The following is a 17,626-nucleotide window of genomic DNA, read 5'->3' on the forward strand; positions in this document are numbered from 1 at the left end:
GTTGTTGGCTGCGTAAGAAAAACAAACAGTAACCCAACCTCCCAGACAGCCCAGCACCACACCCTAGTTCATCAATCACGATATTGGCTAGCTATAATCACTGCACTCTGAGAAATATGTGGGCTTAAATTCTAGTATAAAAGGAAGAAACCTTAAAACATCAAGAGAGCATGGGCCAATTTTTAATATTTAAGAATTAGGTATAAACAGCCTTAGATTTTGGATAGTATGAGAGGTAGAAATCGAAAAACATCAGGAGAGCATGGGTCCATTCTTGAATATTTTAAAATTAGGTATAAACAGCCTTGTATTAAGCACGTTTGGACTTTTCGGTAATTATAGAAATTTCAATTTTGGAAATTTGTTCTCATGTTAAGAAATTTCGATTTCTTCGATTTTTCTCTGAGTGTGCCTGCGTTCAATCAGAAGTCATTAATGTGCTGGGCGCTTCACTCATTAATTCGTCTTGTAGATACGTTAGTTATGAAAGAGCGCTAATCCTCAAGGGAACTGAAACTATTCTGGCAAGTGTCATAAACAAAGCAAATCATGTAGGCAGTTTCAGCAGGTAGCTGAAGTCCAACTGGGCCCAAAACGAAACAGTCGAAATGAAATAATTCACGCAAATATTTCCACACACACTTGAATATTTGAATATCACAGTAATTAATCAAAAACTGAGAAATACGCAGAATATACAAATAAATCAACGATCGTCATCGTCGTCGTCGACGTCAACCGGTCAAGAAACTATAAAGCACCAAGCTGTTGTCGTCCCACGTCCACTCCAACTGGGCACCCCGCTCTCCCTCCCGCCACTCCGCAAGGAGCCCATTTAACTTTTAATAAAGTTGTCAACGCACGAGAAACTGTCGTGTGAAGCATTCGTATCTTTTTCAAGGCGCCAACGTTTTTCGACGGCCGAAATGACAGAACCAAGTGGACGGCTCACGTTTGCATTCCTGCTGGTGTTCGAACTAACGGTAACTTCGATAAGGTGAAAGCCCTTTCCCCACCATGCATCAACAAGTTTTCACGGCTATTGACAGCTTGCGAGTGGGATTTGTAAACTTTAATGAATCCCTTGAGCTTTTAACATTATTTCAAGCATAATGAAAGCTCTCGTTGGGGAAGCCTGCCAAGTGAAAAGCTCAGCTTTTGTGGGCAAATATTTTCTGTACAAACTTTTCTCATTTAGTACTTTTGCTGGGACTAACAGCAAAGTTTGCGCCGTGTCTTCTTCAAGGACGTGTAAAAGTGAAAGCATCTTAATTAATTTAATTGCAAGATTTTGTCAAAAATGTGAATTAAATTATGCAAAAAGAAACAGTGATCGTAATGTAAAATTATTAACAACATAACATTATGTTAATTTAGTTAATGTTAATGTCAAATTTTGCATTCCCACTTGCTGCCTTATGTAAATGTCAGAGTGTCATCTGCTTCCCAAACCAAGCCATAGATAAATCAAATAACAGCGCACGTGCATAACCTCTGTAAATGTACATCTATATGCATATAAATATACGTACCTTAAATAGCAATAAAGCTTAGAGCACTGAAAACGGGTGCTTTCTGCCCGTTACGTGTCAACAGCTGATTTTGGCTAAAAAGGTACCACACACATACATACGTACAACATCTGTATGGATTAAAACACACACACACGCACACACACAATTGTCTTCGTCGGCTTTGAGCGCGATTCTTGGCGATTTCAAATGGCTTTAATACGCTGCTGCTTTGAACCACCCGAACTGCCGGAGTTCTTCGATAGCTTTGTACAGAAATGCACCGATCCTGGTTGTAAGTATATTAATAATATTGTACAAATAAATTAAACAAAAAACAAATCGAGCTATATGGGCCAGGCGCTTAAACCAAAGTAGCAGTGAATAGCGAGGAGCAATGCTGTTAAGCAGCGCAGCCAACTTCATGTTTGAAAAGCGCTGCCAGACCGACGAATATGACTGTGTGGCAGCTCCATGGAAATAAGGAAAGAGAAAAACAATAATCGAGCACACAATTTTACAACAGCAGCATAGTTTTATCGCAGCGTTTATTACCTAACGCCGCGATAAAAACAAAAGTAACGACTGTTGACCAAACATGTCTGGTGAGTAATTGGACCCAACAAATTTTGAATGGCATAGCAGAGCGGCGCGATGTGACGTGATATGACCCCGAAATGAATGACACCAGCAATCGATGACGAACACAAGGATTTTGCGAAGATGTCAGACAAAAGAGAATGAATGAAAATAGCATTCGCTCATATCACGCGATGCAGGTCAATTCGCTATATAGCACGGCAACGATTATGGCGATAAGATAAACGACAAAATGGCCGACGCACCCAGTCCAACGGTGCGACCCCTACGGTGCCTAGAGCCACAGTTGGGGTTGGTTCTAATTAGTCACATTTTACCGATTGCCTAACGCACAACCGCAGCGGCGACTATCTCCGCGACGTAACAGACGCAGCGTCGTCGTCGTCGTCGACGTCATGTTTACCTATCGCTGCATACACGTTTGCCTACCTAATCCCTCTAACAGCTGTGCCTTCCCATGCGCTGTTCTAGGTTGCTGCGGCTGCTGCTCCGCTTTGCGTCCGCGCTACAAGCGGCTCGTGGACAACATATTCCCCGTCAATCCCGAAGATGGTCTGGTCAAGTCCAATATGGAGAAGCTGACGTTCTATTCGCTAAGCTCGCCGGATAAGCTGGATCGCATTGGCGAATATCTCTACCAGAAGGCAACTAAGGACATCAATCGCAAACGTTACAAGTGAGTACCAATTGCTGCCTGTGAACTGATATCATTAACCGAATGCATTCACAGGCTGGCCGAGATTGCCATGGAGGCTATGGACTTGCTGTTGCAGGCTTGCCACGCCCAGACAACCCTCAACTTGTTTGTGGAATCGTTTTTGCGCATGGTGCAAAAACTGCTCGAGGACTCGAATCCGAATTTAAAAATAATGGCTACAAATTCGGTATGAGGCGCATAATCCAAATCTAATCAGATATTTAACTGGTCTTCCCCCCTTAGTTTGTTAAGTTTGCGAATATAAACGAGGACACGCCCTCCTATCATCGGCGCTATGACTTCTTTATCTCAAAGTTCTCGTCCATGTGCCACAGTGATAGTCAGGATTTGCGTGACAGCCTGCGACTGGCCGGTATTAAGGGGCTGCAGGGCGTCATACGCAAAACAGTGTCCGACGACCTCGTCGAAAATATTTGGGAGGCACAACACATGGAGAAGATTGTGCCCTCGCTTCTGTTCAACATGCAGGTGGGTCCAGGTCAGTCGATTGGCTGCCAATAGGGTCAATTAACTTAACGTATTCCTAGCAAATTGGCAACTTAAACAATCTCTACTAATTTTGTTGTTTTCGTATATTCTGTTAATGCAAACGAAACGAAACGAAACGTAACCCAAACCAATTCAACACACAAACACACAATTACGAATCCATACATAACCGACACAAACAAAGTTCTGTGTAAATGTTATGTTTCTGAAGAAAAATTTTCTGGCGGTAATTTCTGAATATTTAAATTGCATTTGTACCGAATTCCATAATTTGTCTAAGCTAAGCTTTATACACTGAGCGCTGCGTACAACGGACCAATTGAAGCAGACACAAAGCTTGTAAGAAATGAATGGATGGCAATTTGAATTCAAGATTGGGATTGGCTATTTTGCCAAGGCAGATGTTCGTTAGCAGCGTTTTCATTGTATATATGTTTAAGAAATACCCAACTAGCTATTACATTTCCCCGACTCAGCAGGTAAACAATTGTAGCACTAACAACATTTTTAATTCACCAGTCCGGCGACCTCACGCCCATTGAAGATGCCGTCAATGTGACACCGCCTGTGCTGGCCGAGGAGGTGCTGCGCGAACTGGTGGGACGTGCCTCATTTGGACACATACGCAGCGTGCTAAAGCCGCTATTGAAGTGAGTCCTATCAGCCAATTCATGCTGAATATCCGGTTAATCCTTGCCTTTGACTCTTTTACAGGCATTTGGATCATCACGAGCTGTGGGTGCCCAACAACTTCGCCATACACACATTCCGCATTGTGATGATATCAATACAGCCGCAGTACTCGTACACGGTGGTGGAGACGCTCATGCAACATTTAGACTGCAACTTCAAGTCATCGCCGAAGACACGCACCTCGCTGGCAGTGGTGCTGTCGAAGATAATTGCGATTGCGGCGGGCGAGAGCGTAGGTCCATCGGCTTTGGATATTATCAACAATCTGCTGACCCATCTGCGCACAAGCGTCAGCACAACGACCGAGATAACGCCCGAAGAGTCGCAGTACCAGGAGGCGCTTATCAATGCGCTCGGCGAGTTCGCCAACCATCATCCGGACTATCAGAAGATAGAAATCATGTTGTTTATCATGAACACGGTGCCCGATCTGTCCAAAAAGAGCAAGAGCGATCAGATGCTGCAGAACATATTGCTCAAGTCACTGCTCAAAGTGGGGACCCAGTACAGCACAGTATCCTTCGAGAAAGCATTTCCCGCCTCGTTTCTGCAACCGCTGTTGCGAATGGCGCGCGCTCCACACGATCCCACGCGCATGATTGTCATGCAGATCTTCCAGGCGCTGCTTGATCGCCACCAAAACGAGAAGGTGCTCAGCAACGTCAGCGTAAAGCCGTATCCGGCTCTGTCCCAGGAGCCGCCATCTCGCTCTGATATAATCTTCACGCACAAATATGGCGCAAACATCATGCAGGCGCTGATCGATAGCATGGCACTGTCGGATCGCGTGGACGCCTTGTCATCTAGCTACAATACAGCTGCTCTGCTCATTGTGGAGATGTCGTGCAGCGAAACAGTGCAGGAGTTCTTGCTGTTCATATTGGGGTAAGACAATTCATGACCAAATTGAGTGTACTCCAAACTAAACCCGGCTTCAATTAATCCCTGCAGCATACAGCAAGTGGCCAGCACTGTAGAGACCTTGGGCGCTGTGCACAGATGCAATCTGCACGCCATATCCATTGGGCTTCTGGTGCTTATTTCACGCGTCAGCGGCATCAATAATTTGCTGGAATACGCACAAAAGATTGTTGAGGCGCGCCGCGAAGAAGCCGCCTACTATTTGCCGCCTTTGATGGAGCCCAAAAAGGTATCCACGAAGAATCTAAACCTGTCTTTACCACATCTGGCTATCGATAAGCTGGCGCTGGGCGAATGCATGCAGAATGCGGGCATGGATGCACAACGACTCAATACCGGTGCACCGTATACGCTCAACCAGGCCGACAATCCGGGCCACCGTCACTCCTGGGTGGAATCGGTTAGCACGCACATGACGCAGCGCAATAGCTCTGCCGATCTGACCCTTTATAATGGTGATGTAGACAGCGTAAACAGCTCGCCGGGCGTATGCAAAAAAATCTTAGCACCAGAGTTCAACTTTGATGCTATGAAACGCGCCCTGGCCGAGCCGACGGAGGCGGCGAAACGGGAGCAACGCGAACGGCAAATGCAAATTGTGCGCACCTTCCGCGAGGGCGAGTTCGACGATCTGGTGCGCCGCACCGAACCGAAGGTATATCCATTCCTCCTTATCTTTCAAGGCTCCTAGCTAATTGAGTTATCTGTTTCCAGCATGATCTCATTCAAAACCGTCTGAATGAACTCTTTAACTCGTTGGCCGTGGAACGCCAGATTACGCTGAGCGACAATAAGACAGCCCCACTGCAGGCCAACAATGAGAAACCCGTCTACGAGACGAAATTTCCAGAGCTGTTCTACTACTAAAACATATATTATTTGCAGAAACCGTACGTAGTATCTATAGTATATAATAGCGAAATTGTTTGTATATTACGGGCAGGGTATAGATATTTTTGACCTGGTCAATTTAAAATTAAATTTTTGTTATTACATGCTAATACTTGTTTAAGAGAAATATAAACGTTATGCTTATATCTGAATATATATACACATATATCTACTTGGACTCTTTTTAATGGCAACAGACCATTTGGGGGCAGCACAAGCTCAATCAAATGGAAAATTCCCGTTAATTATATTTCACACATTTAATAATTTAGTGAGGTTGATTAAAATGCAATGAGTTTTACGTGAGACGTTAATAGATTTAATGATGTAAGCAGTTGTGATTCGAATACGTTTTAACTTCGATTGTTGCTTAACTTTAGCGCTTAGAATCTGAGCTTTACATAGATAAATAAAAAATATATATATATATTTAACAGCAATGTGCCGAGCGCACAAAAAGTGTGCAAAAAAACTTAAACGGATCTGTTAAAAAATAATTTTACAATAGTTTCTAGGATAATGTAAACGATTATACAAAAATATAGAAGGGCGCATAAAGCACACTAAAGGATAATATACAATTATATGGCGTACCGTTAGTAGAATGATTAACTATATGTATATATAGTATAATATATATATATATATACATATATATATATGTATGTGTAGCACGCTAGTCGTAGCCAACGGGAAACGAATGTACAACTATATAAAACGAGGCTCGTGTGACGAGTCCTTGAACAGAACGAGGTGGTTGTGCCTAATGTGGGGAGGACTTGGAAGGGGAGAGTGTGCAACGCGCTCAACACGCCACGTCACGACATAAGGACTCGCCGTCGCTAGTCCTGGCCGCATTATCGCGCGGCCAACTGAAGCGTCCAGCTGGTCGAAGTCCCATGGACGGCGAGGACGGCGTCGATGCCTCCGAATCGCCACTCACACAAACAGCTGAATCATCGGCGCTGGCTGGCGTCAAGGAGCGCTCGCAGCTGGCCCCAATCTCTGAGATAGGTATGGCGGTTGCCGACAGCGACGAGTCCTCGCTCTGTGGCACAATCTCCTTGAAGCTCTGATTGGGCGGCATCACGACCAGCATGTTAATAGATATGAGCAGCGGATGCACCAGCTTTGGGTCAAGCACCATCAGCGACACCTCCTCGTTCTTCTCCAGGCTGAGCGTTGTGATCTCCGACGTCTGGGTAAACACCGGCTGGCGCTGCGCATTAATCGATGTGACCGTGGTGCGAATCATAAACTTTCGTTTCGTCTGCAAGCTGAGCACCCGCTCGTGCTCGTGCCGATGGTGACGTCGTATGTTCAGCCGCCGCGAGTCCATAATGAGTATGAGATCCATTCCATAGTTGAAGCCCGTCCAGCGCCACTTCTGATACCCAGGCTCGAGCAGCAAACGACCACAGCGCATACAGTTCTCGAAAAACTGCTCCTTGTCCAGCTGCTGCGGACTCCTGTTTTATTGTGTACACGTAATTGGACTCACATTTCGAAATAAAAATTGTTTACTGTCACTTACCCATCCTCCTGGCCGTGATCGATGCGCAGCAGGGCATCCCAGTGGCTGTGTATGTGCCTGTAGAGCCACTCCTTGGGAATGATGTTGTCGTTGAATATAATCTTCAGATCCATATAGTGATTGGTCAGGTACTGAGTGCGCAGTTTCTGGAATACGGGCACATATGCCTGACCCTCGGGCGTAGCCAGAAAGGAGCGCTCCTCCATGCGGCTAGCAAAGTACGTCCACTGAACAACATCCACGCTGGGAGTGTGCGTCTCCACGCCGGCATTCACCAGTCGTTCCTGGGTCTTTTGTGCCTCAGCGCGCTGCACAGGATCATCTGGATCGTATTGAGGATGCAGCTGTAGAAACATCCAGGTGCGCAGGAGTGTGTACAGCGAGAACTCTGTTTGCATCACGTACAGATCGTGGCTGGCAGTTAGCAAAGTCATTAGATCAATGGATATGTGCCGCAGCAGATTGGGATTCTTATTGTAAATGCTAAGTAGATTGATCTGGAACCACTGGAAGGTGGACTTCTTCACGCTCAACACACCGTACTGGCAGGCAGCCTCATAATACTGAATGGCAGTCTCTGCATTGATGCTATCCACCATCACTTCGGCGCACTTGTCGATGATGCCATCCAGATGAAAGAGTGTGGCGGTAGCCAGAACGGGTATCACATCTTTGACTTCAATCTCTATTTCATCCGAGTACATGGAGCCAAACACTGCGTCCAGGCTATCCGCATTGATCCGATCGTCGAGTATTTTAATGTGCACAAAATTTTGTTGCGCCTCCTTCCACGAACCATTGAACATGCTGTAAAAGTAGGGACTCTGGCTAAGATAGACCTTGTGCAGATGCCACACCTTGTCCAAAGCCATCACAGCCACATCCGAGTTCTTCTGCTCCTTAAACAGAGCATTGTATATATACTGTGTGGTCGTCAACAGCTTTTTTCTGCACAAGAAACACAGTGGATTAGTGGACTATATCTGTAATCTTCTGGAGCTTCTTACTTTTTCGGCGATTTGGCGTCCAGTTGCGCCCGCTCGCGCTCCTCCTGGGACGCAGTCGTGTCTGTGCTACGTCTGCGCTTCCGTCGGCTGCCGAACACCTCCGCCACATTGCTTTGCATGGATCCAACAATTTGGCCCATGGTTGTGCGTCTCTCTCCAAACAGGAGCACGTCCCAAAATTCTACAAACAGACACAAATATCATGGATATACAAAGAGATCAAGTCTTTCGTGAAACGAACAATCACGACCCAACCCTACATGTCTGCGTAAAAATATAAAATATAGTTTGACTTAAAATCAAATTTTAAATTAACATAGAAGTTACAAAATTCGGGCTGAATAATGGAACAAGTTGGAAACAGAAATGATTGAAATGTGGTTCGCCCATCTCTAATTCATGCAATATTCAAGCGGTGGACATTTGATGGTTCGGTTGCGTGGCTACATATTTTGTTTGTGTACACCAAGTTGACCCACTTTTGGGCTCTCCCCACAACGCCCACAACGGATCACGACCTTTTATGGTGGGCGACCGTCGAGTTGATTTTTGGGGGAAAGTTAAGCGCAGTGCAGTTCAGTGCATTTACCGCTCAGATCTAACCCCTCCTACATCTGCTTCGCTTAGCAGATGATGTCACCTGTGTGTAACCTTCAAAGTGGAGGCCCGTTTATAAATAGAACGATTTCGAAAGCGACCAAAAGTCCATCGAGTAGCAGATGTTGCGCCGCGAACCCGTTTATATGCTAAATACTACATGCATTCGCATTTGTTTATGTTTTTTTTGCTGCTTCTGTTGTTACTGGATGTTGTAACCGTGTCAAGGCCGTTGCCATAATAATAATACGAAAAAAAAGTTTTGATTTTGCTTTGTTTACAACATGTTTCTATGGTTTGTTACTCCATATCGGAAATTACGCACTCAGTCTCAGTTGCGAATGCTCAGGAGCAAATATACAAATACAAATACTTATATACACATACACACATACCTAGATACCTAGTTTGTTTTGGTGCGGCGCAGTTGAAGCTCTCAAAACCAGTTTAGGCATACTTTTCTTATAAGACCAAAACAAGAAATTCGATTGCAATGCCTGCAAATTACGTCACTACAAACAAACAGCAAGAGCGAGGAGATATCAAAATAGAGAGAAATAGAGAGAGGAGGCAGAGAGCAAGCGCTGTTGTCGTTACTTTCAAACGCTGACTATATCAGATAGCGTACAGCCTCTCCCACTCTGCTGCACGCGCTCCATTCATTGAACTGCATACAATTGAAAAAATAATAATAATGATAGAGAAAAGAAATAATATCCCAGCAGGTCGACTATTATTTTAACTTTATACAAGACCGTTCTTTTTCAAATGTTTCCCCTTGCAAGTTATAAAAAAAAGTTACTGTAGCCCGAGTAGTTACGGCCAAGTAACGTGAGTTGTCGTCAAAGAAGCCAACAAGCTCGGGCGGAGCGGGATTCGAACTCGCACTGAACGCACGGAGCGCCAACGAGAGTCAAAATGTTTAAACGGCTACGCCATCCTCAACTCTAAACGCATGTCTGCTAAACATCAACAAAGTTAGATACTTATGTGAATTTGAGTAAACACATAAAAAAATGTGCACGCATATATGTGTTAAACATACTATGAAATATGTTTATATATGTTTGTGTGCTTGTTTAAAATATTTGGTTTTATATACATAGTTTGATTTGATATGAACACACATGCAAACATACATAGGTGTAGTGAAGAAGTTCAGCGAACTTGCGAGACAACACGACGGGCACGATATTCACAGCTGTTCGGCTGTGGATCGGAAAGACGGACCAGATTGGTAAATGCGCTGCTGCTGCTGTCGCTTTAAGTCTCCCCAAATTTACTGTTGTGCGGCACTGATAGCGGGGCTTTATATAGGTACAGGCCATATGCATGTACATACTCTAAGACTTTTTAAAATAGAGTCGAAAATGAAATATGCCATCGCTTGTCAACATGTGTGCCGCCCTCACCCCATTCTCAGACAATTCGCGCACTCTCTCTCTCTCTCTTTGTTGCTTACACACCGATTTCCTGATGATACTGGCTGCAGCGATGCTGTTATTGCCATTGTAACAGTAAATCGTTAATATAAATAGCAAAGGAAAGTAAATTTGGGAATATGTGGGGGAGAAGTGGAGAATACAACAGCAACGACGCAGTAATATACCAAGGTGGAGAGGCATACAATTGTCTGTATTGGTGAGTGCGTGGTGCAGAGAGAGAACTGTGCTTACTCTAGAGCACCAAACAAAACCAGAGCGAAAGACGCAAAATGCAACGACTGACCAAGGTACACATACACATACAAAACTAGCTAGCGAACTGATAAAACAAACTAAATACATTGCAATAATGCAAACTTACTGTAAATGTGAAGTTACAGTTTTGCGTTTTTTTTTATATAACTGAAATATCACTTGACTTGACGTCTATTTACTAACAATTGTAGCACTTATATTAAATCACAACAGACTTTTTTAAATAATTTATTAACAATTCATTCCTATTAGTTGTATTTCAATTTATGTATTCTTTTTCATGCACAAGAGCTTTGCGCACTCCACAAGCAACAACCGTTCCGTCCCGTGAATCTTAAGCAACTCTCAATCATTCGTGCTTTTCTTGGACACCAGAAAACAACAAAATAAAAAACAAAAAAAACCCTGTGTTGAAAATGTTAAAATTTACAGTGCTGTTATTACTAACAGCGCAACACTGAACAGCTTCCGTTACTCTGTCTCAGCTATTAATTTATTTATGAATTTTTTAAAGAAATATACAAAATGATTGCACTACAAATATTTATATAGCCGCTTGCTTGTTCGATAGAAGAGTAACACGAATTTGAATTTTACAAGAAGAAACTATGCTCATAAGCATGAATAACAGCAGCCTAACAGCCCACAGCTGCTTAATTCAGAATCGATGAAACTTTCGATAAATGGACTATTACAAATGACCATCACTAACGCTTTTGACATTCACTGCGTTTACATTTGAAAATTTGAAAGAATCATAAAAAATAATTAAGGAAGCATTGGCATGAAAGTGACGCCAAAGAAAATACGCGGCGCTGCTGCGGAGTCATCACTGCGTCCGCGGGAATCCCGTAAAGAAGTGCCAAAGGATGAATCAGAAGCTCCACTACCGATGCTGCAAATCGACGACGACATTGAATCCGAGCTGCCGATACGGGGACGTCCCTCCAAGAAGCTACTCTTGCAAAAGCAGCAACAGCGCGCCCAGTTGAATGCTAAACAACAACCAGAATTAAAAACCACATCGACATCAACAACGGCAGCTGCTGCGCTAGCAACTGGTTCAGGGCGTTCCAAAGCAAAGCGCTCGCTCTACAAAAAAAACGGCAATAATGCAGCACAAAAATCCCACAGCGAATCCTACGTGATGCGTTTGTTTGAGCGGAGCTTAGACCTGTCCAAGTATAAGGACAAGACGCCGCTCTACCCGATATGCCGCGCCTGGATGGCCAACCAGCCGCGCAATCCAGCCGTGGCCATTTATAACACAGATGGTACTAATCCAACAGTCAAACGTGAGGACGACGCGGAGGAGATTCTGGCGAAACTGCTGAGCGGCGAACTGAAAGTCTTAAAGGAGATGCCACAGGCACGCAAAACAGATTTGCCGATAATTCCGCCTCGCCTGCAGCAAACCCAGGACGCGAAACTGCAAGGCGCCAGCAAAGATGAGCTGCTGGCGGACAATGTGAGCCACTGGAAGCGGGTTCGCAGCCACTGGCTGAAGCATGCGCAGAAATACGAGCATGAGCGCTATGAAATAATTGACCAGATAATGGATGCCGTTTGCAAGCGTGAATAAAACTGAATTTCACTTGAATAAATCTTTATTTGTATGCGTTTGCCATTTTCATTTATCTGTGTTGGTAATTAAGTCTAATTTCATGGACCATAGCGGTCACTTTTATATTTTGAATAGAATTAAAATGCTGTTGGATTGTTCTTGTTTGGTTCTGTTGCCACTGCCGGAGCGCGCCAGGTTGTATGTGTATATGTGCATGTGTATGTATGTAGCAGGTGTTCACACACACACACACAGACGCACAGTCTTCGGCTGTTTGCTGCACCCGACCACTTATTCGACCTTGAGCAATTCGACATCGAAAGTCAAGGTAGCGTTAGGGGGAATGACACCTGGATGGCCTCGGCTGCCGTAGGCGTAGTCAGGTGAGCAGATCAGCTTGGCTCGTTGGCCAACGCTCAGTTGAGCAACGCCCTCATCCCAGCCGCGAATAACTTCGCCCTTGCCAATGGTAAACTTGAACGGCTTGTTGCGGTCCCGCGACGAATCAAACTAAGATTTTGAAAGTGGAATATGATTCCAATTTTCTGCTTCAGCTAATTCATTTACATACCTTGGTTCCATCATCCAAAGTGCCAGTGTAATGCACCGAAACCTTTTGGCCATTCTTGGGGAAGGTACTGCCTGCAATACGAAGGCGTGTGAGAGTGAGATAAATATATGTATGTATGTATATAGAGAACGGAAAAATACTTCGTTTTTATCATAGCCGCAAAAATAGGGTTAGGAAAGCATAAATCCAATAAAATAAATATTTATTTGCTTACCATCGCCGGCTGAAATTGGAACAACTTGTACACCCATTTTTACGTTTTTTTGTTTGATTTATCTAATAAATCGGGCTGCTGAAAAAAACTAGCACGTTTTCTCTTCGCGTCGAACAGAAAAACCAGAGATGACACCAAGTATTAAAAATTCCGATAGTATCTAGCCTATTTTGATAGCTATCAGAATCGGCTTCCAGTGCGTCGCTGCATGCAGGAAAATGATCGATACTGCTCCCAGCCCTAACGCCAAAATGATAAGACGCGCGGTTTTTCAAAATTGGTTTATTAATCAACATACTGAATACCGCTCTCGTTGATGACAATTCTTTTGTTGTTCAGCGTTCGTTTGCCCTTCTTAAAGCAGTTCAATTGAAACTTGTGATCTATGTTTATCGCTCTGGAAGGTGCGTATGAATTTTTTAGATAGCTGCTATCCACTGTGTACATGCAGCAAACATAAAATCTCTTTGATATCCTGTGTATACGTTCCACAAATTTCATATAGTATATATATTTGCGCATGAGCACATTTGGCGGCAAGTCAAACCAATAGAATTCGCAAAGTCCGTCAATGGCAATTAGGCTAGCTTTCTCGTTATCAAGCAAAATATGATGATCTAGAGCTTTTATGGCCATGCGAACATCCAGGGATGAAAAGCAATTCATAATTTCCAATGAATCCATACACTTCTCACAGATCTCTTGCAATTCGACGGATGTTGCTTTTGGGTTGGCATTTTTAACCGCGTCCTGCAAAAGTTTTCCAAGTAACTGAAGATCAATTTTATGGTTAATATTAATTAGTATGACATCACAGCGTGTTAAACAGTTTGCCACTAGCTGCATTAGAAGTAGAGTTTTGCCGCTCCTACGCTTGCCAGAAATTTCAACAAGTGATCTGGGCTCTGGTCCGCCTGTTGTAAAAATGCCGGGATTCAAATCCGAGATTCTTGGCCGCAGCTCGCCTATCTGACGTAAGTAAAGATTAGCGGCAGAAATAATATCCATTTTCAAGCATTTCAAATTAAATTAATTGAAATTGTTTACAACTTGCATAGATATGCGAAACAGAGATGTTATGCGTCTATCGAAAATGTTCAGTGTTAGAAAGTGCGAAAAAGCACATAATATATTACCAGTCCACTTAATACTGACAAGAAAATAAGAAAAATAATGTGTTAAACTAAAAAACTAAAGAAATTATTATAATAATAATAAATATAGGAAATAAACAAGATTGTTGGCTGTTTGGCAACTCTGCCTGTATACCATAACTTTGTAAAACGGCACACATGTAGTTTATGTCTAAGAAAATCAGTTTTACAACTTGAAAGTGCATCGAATGCCAGTTGCAACATGCAGGCTGCTCCGGAGCCAGAGTCAAGTAGCAACAGCAACGGCAAGGTGGCAAACGCAACGCAACTGGATACCCCAGAGGTCAACGCCAAACTGTGCACTATTTGCGGCAGTAGCAAATCATCGTCATCCGCCCTGCTGGACCTTAGGGGCAACAGTGTGATGCAGCGACGCCTAAGCCGCGATTGGAAGCTGTCGGTAAGTGGCATCAGCCAGAGATAGCTAGCGCCCATTTCGCTTCATAATCGCACAATTGCAGGCAGACATAGTCAAGACAACGCTGCGAGCCATATGCGTAGAGTGCGTCTGCAAGCTGAACATGCACTCGGAGGTAACACGCACGCTGATGCAGCGGCTGCAGCGTCTGACCGTCACGGCGAAATCACAGGTTGGAACGCCGGTGGAGCGTAGGCAATGCGACAGTCCGCCCATTGCCGATGCTGAGGTATCTACGACAGGGGTGCCATTGGCACAGGAGGAGGATGGCACAGTGACAGTTAGAACCGCTTCGCCTACGTCCACTTCATCATCGTGCTCAGTGCTGCAGGCGTACTCAGCCCAACCCCCAGAATCTCCCTCCGCCACAGAGTCCGGTGGCCTGCGCAATAACAGCGGCAACGCTTTGGATGGCTGGAAGTGGCGCACACGGCGGGTGTGCCAGTATTGTGAGCGCGCCTACTCTCGCAAGGATCACTATACGCTGCACGTGCGCCGTTGTTGGCGTCGCCAGACGCAGCGTCGCCCCAAGTGTCGTGTGCTCAATGAAGCCGGCAATGATGAAGACGATGTCGAGAACGATAATGGGGATCAGGCTCTGCCCCGACACTCGCATACTTTTCAATGCACGAGCTGTGAGAAGGAGTTCGCTGGCAGTGTGGCCCTGCGGCAACACCAGCGTATCAGCCACCAGCATCGCTGCAGTCTGTGCGAGGCGGAATTTGGCACGAAATACGAGTGGGAGCTGCACCATACCATATGCAGTGCCAAGCAAGAGGCAAGTACTCTAAAGCAGAAGTGTTCTAGAATTTATACTCAATTAAAAACGCTCTACCTTAGGCTTTGCAAATGCAAGAATCCCCCACACAGCCTCGATCTACACGATCGCGATCGCGTGCCTGCTCGCTGGCCTGGTATAATGGTGAACTGGGCGATGAGGAGACAGATGACGATCAGCAGGACGACGAAGATGCCACTTCTATAGCCGACACGATGTACACAAGGCGCATGAACTTCACCGGCGATTGGATAGTTAACCACAGTCGCAGCAACAGCAACAGCGCCCTAAATCTGACCATGCTGTACGATGATTATGTGCTGGAGGAGTCTCATATAACCACAGATAAGGAGTATGATCTCTACTTGCTGGATCTGCTTAAAACGCAGGTACAGCTGAAAGCTTTCTCATGCTTTGCGCCCGCCTGCTGCTATCAAACGGACACGCTTGTTAATCTAATGAAGCATGACTACATGCAACACTGGAAGATGAGCTGGTTTTACTGCCACAAATGCGGCGACGTGTTCACCAGCAAGTGAGTTGACTGACACGTGTATTTTACTATTATCATAATTAACTTGCTGAGACACCTTGCAGGGTCTTCCTCGACTATCATCTGCATCGGCAAAACCGCGGCGTTTACATATGCCACAAGTGTCACGATGAGTTTGAGTTCCAGCATCAATTGGATCGCCACCAGGTGCTGCACAGCAAGGGCATCAATTATTACTGCAACTATTGCCGCTTGGAATTTCTTAGCGAGGCCAAGCTGTTGGCCCACTGCGAGCACGAGCGGCACAGCCCCAACGATGAGCCACCCCTCATACGCATAGAGCACGAGCTGTCCATTATCAATCCCGTACACAAAGAACCAGCCAAGGCACCGCAGTATACGGTGCGCGTGCTGAACATACCTCACATGCCGTGGATATCGAATCGGCCCAGGCATTTGCCAAATCATAAACCCTTCCGTTTTGCCATTGGCATTTGCGAGTTCGACAATCGCAATCCGCCCAATTGCGTGGGCTGTCTCTAGAGCCGATGGGAGAGTGTGTCCGATTTAACAGTCTGCATAATTGTATATATATTTGAGTAGGACTGAAGTAGTACTGGTTCTAGGATATCTGCTCGTCGAGCAAAGGTCATTTAAACTAATAGTACTTGTTTATAGTGTCATGTATATAAAATTAGTATGATTCAATTTATTTCTGTGCTAAGCAAAAACTGCTAGCTAAAGTCTTCTTCTGAATATATATATATTTATATATATATTTTTGTATTCGAATTGTAAATGTTGTAATAAATATTAGCTTACCATTGTTAAACCCTTAACATACGGACTTCCGATCTCATTTGTATAGAATCAATGTGTATTATTTTATTTATATATGTGTAGATATATCTTCAGTCATTTTTATTTTGCATTCATACCGAAAATGTTGCCTTAATTATGATTTGCACATTGCAATTGTAGTTACAAATATTTAAGAAATTTTCAATTAACACTAACTTTTATAACGGCAAAATACTTGGTTTGCATCCAATTATTTATGCATATTATGTACACAGGGATTGTTGTTTCTCATATCGATAGGCTTAGTCTACAATTGTATAACAAATGAATTAACGCTGTAGCTATATATATATTTATATATATCGTATGTGTAAGCATAAGTTTTTTCCATATACTTATGTGTACTTATATAGAGCCTATTGCATTGCCCCCAGCGCATGTTTGTTTGATTTTTGCATAATTTTTGCACTATAAACTAAAATTCTAATTACATTTCAATTAAGCTTACAATTAATTAATTCGCTTAGTTAAATTTGTACGCATTAGATTTGTATGTTGGGTTTAAATGTTGTGCGTATGTGTGTGTGTGTGTGTGTGTGTGTGTGAGTCGGTGTCAGTCTTATAAAATTCAACCCAGGACAATTGTTTGATTAGATTAAAATTTAACAAAAAAAAAAGAATATGTATAGGATTTTAACTAGTAAAATATACCAATTGATTTTTGAGCTTTTTGAGGTAGTTCGGTTTTAGGTAAATGGAGCTCAAAATACCATCATATTCATATAGTAATTAAACAAAACATAAACTAAAGAGCTGTTTTGTTTTTATCTAGTGTTTAAGAATTTTTAAAACAAATCACTGGCATTTTAAGATAGTTGTACAAAGTATTGCTAACTTGTTGCTGATCTACGTAACGATCCACTCTCAAATGCTATGCCTAACGAAACGATATATATATATATATATATATGT

General features: G+C 43.7%; 5 protein-coding genes across 6 annotated transcripts; 3 read left to right on the forward strand and 2 right to left on the reverse strand.

Moving 5' to 3' along the window:
- Positions 1 to 1,649: 1,649 nt before the first annotated feature.
- Positions 1,650 to 5,995, forward strand: stmA (Protein EFR3 homolog stmA). 2 transcript variants are annotated; one of them, XM_064679978.1, is made up of 8 exons: positions 1,650 to 1,806; positions 2,583 to 2,787; positions 2,842 to 2,995; positions 3,052 to 3,297; positions 3,838 to 3,968; positions 4,033 to 4,896; positions 4,963 to 5,587; positions 5,647 to 5,995. In XM_064679978.1, exons 1-8 carry the CDS (start codon positions 1,722 to 1,724, stop codon positions 5,797 to 5,799), a joined length of 2,463 nt encoding a protein of 820 aa, XP_064536048.1. In that variant the 5' UTR covers positions 1,650 to 1,721; the 3' UTR covers positions 5,800 to 5,995. The 2 variants fall into 2 exon arrangements, with proteins under 2 accessions (XP_064536048.1, XP_064536049.1); XM_064679979.1 differs by lacking the exon at positions 1,650 to 1,806 and adding an exon at positions 1,959 to 2,116.
- A 124-nt stretch (positions 5,996 to 6,119) lies between these two features.
- gcl (germ cell-less) lies at positions 6,120 to 11,003 on the reverse strand. Its single transcript, XM_064679980.1, has 4 exons — positions 10,768 to 11,003; positions 8,365 to 8,545; positions 7,358 to 8,305; positions 6,120 to 7,292 (listed from the first exon to the last, which is right to left on the reverse strand). Exons 2-4 carry the CDS (start codon positions 8,502 to 8,504, stop codon positions 6,629 to 6,631), a joined length of 1,752 nt encoding a protein of 583 aa, XP_064536050.1. The 5' UTR covers positions 8,505 to 8,545; positions 10,768 to 11,003; the 3' UTR covers positions 6,120 to 6,628.
- Positions 11,004 to 11,364: 361 nt separating this feature from the next.
- Positions 11,365 to 12,277, forward strand: mip40 (Myb-interacting protein 40). The gene has a single exon (XM_064679981.1). It carries the CDS (start codon positions 11,446 to 11,448, stop codon positions 12,241 to 12,243), a length of 798 nt encoding a protein of 265 aa, XP_064536051.1. The 5' UTR covers positions 11,365 to 11,445; the 3' UTR covers positions 12,244 to 12,277.
- On the reverse strand, positions 12,251 to 13,169 carry Fkbp12 (peptidyl-prolyl cis-trans isomerase Fkbp12). The gene is made up of 3 exons (XM_064679982.1): positions 13,011 to 13,169; positions 12,797 to 12,867; positions 12,251 to 12,735 (listed from the first exon to the last, which is right to left on the reverse strand). The coding sequence occupies exons 1-3, from the start codon at positions 13,045 to 13,047 to the stop codon at positions 12,517 to 12,519; spliced, it is 327 nt and encodes a 108-aa protein (XP_064536052.1). The 5' UTR covers positions 13,048 to 13,169; the 3' UTR covers positions 12,251 to 12,516.
- A 1,010-nt stretch (positions 13,170 to 14,179) lies between these two features.
- Positions 14,180 to 17,464, forward strand: LOC135426634 (zinc finger protein 33A). The gene is made up of 4 exons (XM_064679860.1): positions 14,180 to 14,564; positions 14,626 to 15,360; positions 15,423 to 15,895; positions 15,958 to 17,464. The coding sequence occupies exons 1-4, from the start codon at positions 14,367 to 14,369 to the stop codon at positions 16,394 to 16,396; spliced, it is 1,845 nt and encodes a 614-aa protein (XP_064535930.1). The 5' UTR covers positions 14,180 to 14,366; the 3' UTR covers positions 16,397 to 17,464.
- The last annotated feature ends 162 nt before the right edge of the window (positions 17,465 to 17,626 follow it).

This window comes from Drosophila montana, unplaced genomic scaffold, assembly GCF_035044405.1.
Source record: "Drosophila montana isolate Dmon_TW-CO22-7 unplaced genomic scaffold, ASM3504440v1 contig_2081_1, whole genome shotgun sequence".
In the NCBI taxonomy this organism is placed as follows: Eukaryota; Metazoa; Arthropoda; class Insecta; order Diptera; family Drosophilidae; genus Drosophila; species Drosophila montana.

What these genes read in the sequence shown, in the direction of transcription:
- stmA (XM_064679978.1), top strand. Translation starts at nt 1,722, where the DNA reads ATGGCTTTAATACGCTGCTGCTTTGAACCACCCGAACTGCCGGAGTTC. An exon ending in AAATAATGGCTACAAATTCG is followed by an intron (nt 2,996 to 3,051) that starts GTATGAGGCGCA and finishes TTCCCCCCTTAG; the next exon opens with TTTGTTAAGTTTGCGAATAT. An exon ending in GTGCTAAAGCCGCTATTGAA is followed by an intron (nt 3,969 to 4,032) that starts GTGAGTCCTATC and finishes ACTCTTTTACAG; the next exon opens with GCATTTGGATCATCACGAGC.
- gcl (XM_064679980.1), bottom strand. Translation starts at nt 8,504, where the DNA reads ATGGGCCAAATTGTTGGATCCATGCAAAGCAATGTGGCGGAGGTGTTC. An exon ending in GACGCCAAATCGCCGAAAAA is followed by an intron (nt 8,306 to 8,364) that starts GTAAGAAGCTCC and finishes TTTCTTGTGCAG; the next exon opens with AAAAAAGCTGTTGACGACCA. An exon ending in GATCACGGCCAGGAGGATGG is followed by an intron (nt 7,293 to 7,357) that starts GTAAGTGACAGT and finishes ACAATAAAACAG; the next exon opens with GAGTCCGCAGCAGCTGGACA.
- mip40 (XM_064679981.1), top strand. Translation starts at nt 11,446, where the DNA reads ATGAAAGTGACGCCAAAGAAAATACGCGGCGCTGCTGCGGAGTCATCA.
- Fkbp12 (XM_064679982.1), bottom strand. Translation starts at nt 13,047, where the DNA reads ATGGGTGTACAAGTTGTTCCAATTTCAGCCGGCGATG. An exon ending in TCCAATTTCAGCCGGCGATG is followed by an intron (nt 12,868 to 13,010) that starts GTAAGCAAATAA and finishes TTCGTATTGCAG; the next exon opens with GCAGTACCTTCCCCAAGAAT. An exon ending in CTTTGGATGATGGAACCAAG is followed by an intron (nt 12,736 to 12,796) that starts GTATGTAAATGA and finishes TCAAAATCTTAG; the next exon opens with TTTGATTCGTCGCGGGACCG.
- LOC135426634 (XM_064679860.1), top strand. Translation starts at nt 14,367, where the DNA reads ATGCAGGCTGCTCCGGAGCCAGAGTCAAGTAGCAACAGCAACGGCAAG. An exon ending in GCCGCGATTGGAAGCTGTCG is followed by an intron (nt 14,565 to 14,625) that starts GTAAGTGGCATC and finishes GCACAATTGCAG; the next exon opens with GCAGACATAGTCAAGACAAC. An exon ending in GGCGACGTGTTCACCAGCAA is followed by an intron (nt 15,896 to 15,957) that starts GTGAGTTGACTG and finishes GACACCTTGCAG; the next exon opens with GGTCTTCCTCGACTATCATC.